Source organism: Otolemur garnettii, unplaced genomic scaffold (genome assembly GCF_000181295.1).
Source record: "Otolemur garnettii isolate 467f Iridium unplaced genomic scaffold, OtoGar3 scaffold00016, whole genome shotgun sequence".
Classification (NCBI taxonomy): Eukaryota; Metazoa; Chordata; class Mammalia; order Primates; family Galagidae; genus Otolemur; species Otolemur garnettii.
In genome coordinates this window covers 10,891,345-10,896,656 of record NW_003852411.1, presented here as the reverse complement: position 1 = coordinate 10,896,656, position 5,312 = coordinate 10,891,345, and the positions used below count along the sequence as shown (strand labels likewise).

Genomic DNA, 5,312 nt, shown 5'->3' with positions numbered 1-5,312 from the left:
TTTTTTTTTGAGACAGTCTCACTATGTCGCCCTGGGTAGAGTGCTGTGGCATCACAGCTAACAGCAATCTCCAACTCTTGGGCTTAAGTAATTCTGTTGCCTCAGCTTCCCAAGTAGCTGGGACTACAGGTGCCCATGACAATGCCCGGCTATTTTTTGTTGCAGTTGTCTGTTGTTCAGCTGGCCCGGGCCTGGCTGGTGCATGTGGCTGGTGCTGAGCCAAGAAACATATTTTTAAATGACCTTGCAGTGAACTAAAATAAAAGGTAAAACTTTTAAATATCCAGTAATCCGGATTCTAATTTAGGTTACTGCAAATACCAAGATAATGTTTCTGGAAGTGGGATTGTAAAATCTAGGTTTCTGTTACAATTTTGGTTACAATTTTGTCCAACAAAGAAATAATACGTATTAAAAAAGACAGCCAAATTTGTTGGGAGAGGAAGAAGCATTAGAAAAACAGAAAAACAGAAACATGGTGGCACCCATTGCTCAGTGGGTAGGGCATTGGGACTGGCGGATTCAAACCCAGCCCGGGCCAGCTAAAACAACAATGACAACTGCAACAACAACAACAACAACAAAAAGAACAGAAAAGAAAAACAGAAACATGCCATAAAATAGTCTATATTTTATCAATAGCTTCCTTCTAATTGTATCAACTTATAAGAGGCAATCACAATGTGGATGATGATATATAGCATTTGTAATGCCCTTAAATGTGAAAAGTAAGTTCTAATGTATATAACTTGCTTAAGTATGAAGAGACGTTAACTTATTTCTCAAACTTGTTTTTTCAATTTTTCATTACCCGTGTACTATAATTGACAACTTTTCATTACCTATATACTATAGGTAATGACAACTTTTTCATTATCTATGTACTATAATTCTGTGAATCTAGAACTAAGAGGTAAAAATACAATGTGGTGTTTTATCGTTTTTTTAACATGCCTCTACAACTGAGACAAAAATCTTACCTGGATAAACAATCCAGAAGTGAGTAAGAGTTAAATTAATGAATATTTATAAAATATTTACCTGAGCAAAATGTACACATTAACTTTTGAATGCGATTCTTTAAATTTTCAGAAGGGAAAGGGCCCTAATACCTTACAACTTCCAAGGCCAGAGCAATATCACGTATATCAGCGTCTTGTCCCTCCACAGGATACACTTCCAAGAGAGGCACGCTGTGCTCCAGTTCCTCCAATATCTCATTAACCAAATTCCTTGGGATATTTGCAATGTTGGAAGAAAAGGGATCAGCAACAGAAACAGTGACTTTGAAACAAGATGATGAGTTTTGGCTTGGCTTACAAGTTACCTAAGATAAATATTATGAGACACATAATTACAAATGTAAGTAAGAGATAAGGATTTCTTTTTCATACATGAGCTAATTACAAAGTTTCTTCTTTTTAATTTTTTATGACTTCTCTAACAATCAACACATCGAATAAACAGGTCAATATTAAATAAAATACAGTTTTAAAAATCCTCCTCCTTAAGCACCATTATTTTTTAAGTTTCAGGGAAGGAATTCTGCATTGACTACATTATTTATTTCCAAGTGTAAGTTGCCAGAAAGGCCTCACTTTGTTGTCCAGGCTGTAATGCGGTGGTTATTCATAGGTGTGATCATTATGCACTACAGACTTAAACTCCTGGCCTCAGGCAATCCTCCTACCTCAACCTCCTGAGTAGCTGGGACTGCAGGAGCATGCCAACATGCCAGGCTGGTATTTTTGCAGTTGCCTTTTTGTTTTGTTTTGTTGAGACAGAGTCTCACTCTGTTGCCCTGAGTAGAGTGCAGTGGCATCATAGCTCCCAGCAACCTCAGACTCTGTGGCTCAAGTGATCCTCTTGCCTCAGCCTCCCCAATAGCTGGGACTACAGGTACCTGCCATAGTGATTGCCTGGGCTTTTTTATTTTTCATGGAGACAGGATCTCACTCTTGCTCAGGCAAATCTCGAACTTCTGAGCTCAATCAAGCAATCCTCCCGCCTCAACCTCCCAGAATGCTAGGATTATAGGCATGAGCCATTGCACTTGGCTGGCTGGTATTTTGAAGAATTTTGGACTAATTTTGGCATCAAAGCATGTTTTAAAAAAAATCTGACAAAAAAAAAAATGTGACTATCTATATTACATCACTTGTAAAAAAGAAAGACTATTCCAATACCAGGAGAAAGTAGAAAGGACATAAAGAATAAAGTCCTTAGGTTGAATAAATTTAGCTTTATAAATAATATGTTGGCTTGGCGCCTATGGCTCAAGCGGCTAAGGCACCAGCCACATACACCTAAGGTGGCGGGTTCGAATCCCCAGCCTGGGCCCGCCAAACAACAATGACGGCTGCAACTAAAAAATGGCCGGGTGTTGTGGCAGGCACCTGTAGTCCCAGCTACTTGGGAGGCTGAGGCAGGAGACTGGCTTGAGCCCAAGAGTTGGAGGTTGCTGTGAGCTGTGATGCCATGGCACTCTACCCAGGGGGATAGCTTGAGGCTCTGTCTCAAAAATAAATAAATAAATAAATAAATAAATAATATGTTGTTTATTTGCCTTATTTCACCAAAGTGATGAGACCTCCAACACTTGTCAAAAAATCAGTGCTTCAGAACCAGATTAACATTACTCAATGTTTATAAATTATATTAATTAAATTATATTATTAACTTATATTAATATTAATGCAAACTTTAAAATATTGGCACAAAATCAATCATTAACACAAACACTTCCAAGATCAATTTTGAAAAATTTCAAGTACATGTTCAATACAACTATTTTTAGGTATAGTTAGGTTAAAAAACCATGTTAAGTATCAGCAGCAGCATCAGCCTATATAACAGTATTCACATTATTATTCATAAAAATGTAAAAAAGATACTTCTTAACTATAAGAAGTTACTTACTAAGCAACCTTTGAAATGCAAATTTTATAATAACATGAGTTCTATTCTTAAAAGTAGTTATGAGACAGAAGAACACTAGGAAAATAGAATAAAAAAATGTTGATGTCCACACACACAGAGGCTGGTGGGTTTGAACCCAGTCTGGGCCAGCTAACACAACAATGACAACTGCAACAACAACAACAACAAAAATAGCCGGGCCTGTGGAAGGCGCCTATAGTCCCAGCTAATTGGGAGGCTGAGGCAGGAGAATCACTTAAGCCCAAGAATTTGAAGTTGTTGTGAGCTGTGATGCCACAGCACGCTACCCAGGGTGACAAAGTGAGACTCTATCTAAAAAAAAAAATTTTTTTTTGAGAATAGCCTAAAAAATTTCACTACATGCTGGACATTAAGTGGGGCCCTTTCAGTCTAGAAATTCATGTTCTTTGGTTCTTGGTAACTTTCACAACTTGACAGTTTGCTTTCTGCTTTCGTTCTTGCCACCAACTTCCCCCCATCCCTTGCCCCTCTCTCCTCCTCTTCATTCCCTCTTCCTTTCTCCCTCTCTCCCCCTCTCTCTCTGGAACATAAGCTCCCCTAATTCTTCTCCTTTTTTTCTTTCCTTTTCTTAGATCGTTAGCTCTACTTTGGGGAGATTCACTCAACATTATCTTTCCATGCTTCTCATTCTGCTATTGAGTTTTTCATTTCTGCTATCATATTTTTAATTTCCAAAGTTCCCGTGATATAGGTTCCAGTTCTTGTTTTGTAGCTGCTTTCTTTGTCTTTTCCTTCTGAGACTACTCATAGATTTTCTTTTCTCAAGCTTACTTTATTGTAAGAATACAGTACATAATGCAAACAAAATACAAAATGGATGTTAATTGACAATTTGTGTTATCAGTAAACCTTCCAGTCAACAGTAGGTTATTAGTAGTTACGTTTTGGGGGAGTCAAAAGTTATACATGGATTTTTGACTGCACAGGCCCCCACATTGTTCAAGGGTCAACCGTATTATGTTTCCAGGTTTTTTGTTTGTTGGTTGGGTGAATTTATAATACGCAGAATAATGACCCCCAAAGATGTCCATGGAAGTTGTGAATTGTGTTTATCCTACATGATAAAGAAACTCTGTAGATATAATTATACTTAAGGATATTGAGTTGTAAAGGTTATAGTGGATTACCCAGTTGGACCCATTCTAATTATATAAGTTCTTTGAAAGGGGAGCACCTTTGCAGCCTGCAAAAGATGCTTTGTGAGGACTTTGAAGATGGGGGAAAGAGAACCACATGCCATAGAATCAGGCAGCTTCTAACGGCTGGAAAACGAAAGACAAGGGACTTTCCATTACAGCCTCAGTAGAGGTATGCAGCTTTGCCGACAACTTGATTTTGGCTCGTTAGGCCTGTTGTCAAACTCCTGATCTATAGAGCTGTAAGCAAAAAACCTGTGTTCTTTATGCCATTGAGTTTGTGGTAATTTGTTGTGGCAGCAATAGAAAACTAATACAGCATTTTAAAGAAAAAGAGACGGGAGTTGACAGGAATAAATTATTATGACTTCTATTCTGCCTGGCTCTGAGTTCCTTTTCTGAATAGTTAAGCATTCCTTAGAGGATTACTATATATCTGTACAGAGGAAATGGTACTGATATTAAAATAAATTTGAAAAGGAAAAAAAATTATTATGACTTCAGAACAAAGAGCATTATCTAGCATTGTTGATATTCAGTTCAAATAAGACTAAGGAAGCAGAAGCAGACAAAACAACAAAGTGTGAATTGTGCAGCACTGTGTTAAGAGGTCCCAAGAGCTAGTGTCACTTGTGTCACTGAAGGAGTAACTGAAGGAATTAGACTCTGCTATCTGTTATATATTATTCTACTCTTTCCTGTTCCCCCTTTTTGTTCCATCTTCTGTTTAAGGACATCGGTAGCTGCTAGAGGATTCTAAAGTAATCTTATCATCTGTCATTTTACTTATCATTCGCCAATGAGGCAGAGACGGATTAAATAATGTATTACATGTAGCACCTTGGAATTTGATATGACTCTTAGTTAACCTAATTCACAGGACTATAGAGATCTCAGAAAGTTCTGTGGCGTGGAGGGGTATCATGAGGTATGGAGGGAGAAGACAAGCAATTGCTAGGGTACTATTCCTCATGTCCATCATAAATGTTTTGTTTCATTGAGTTGTATGTGTTGAGCTTCCACATAAAATTAATCGAAAAAAACCCTGCAAAATTATACTACTAAAACAAAACATTAAAGCCACTGATATAGTCTACCTCCCCTTATTTTATCCAGATTAAAAAAGTCCAGAGAACTTATAAAAGATCCAAGCATGGCTCGGCACCTGTGGCTCAAGTGGCTAGGGCGCCAGCCACATACACCTGAGCTGGCGGG

At 37.9% G+C, this 5,312-nt stretch overlaps 1 protein-coding gene across 1 annotated transcript in view; it reads right to left on the bottom strand.

The window, feature by feature from the left end:
* Positions 1-5,312, bottom strand: part of SHCBP1L (SHC binding and spindle associated 1 like) — a 45,237-nt gene that overhangs the window by 34,618 nt on the left and 5,307 nt on the right. Inside the window, exon 3 of the mRNA XM_003785796.2 lies at positions 1,113-1,327. Within this exon, the coding sequence (XP_003785844.1) occupies positions 1,113-1,327 (215 nt within the window). The remainder of the gene's footprint in view (positions 1-1,112; positions 1,328-5,312) is intronic.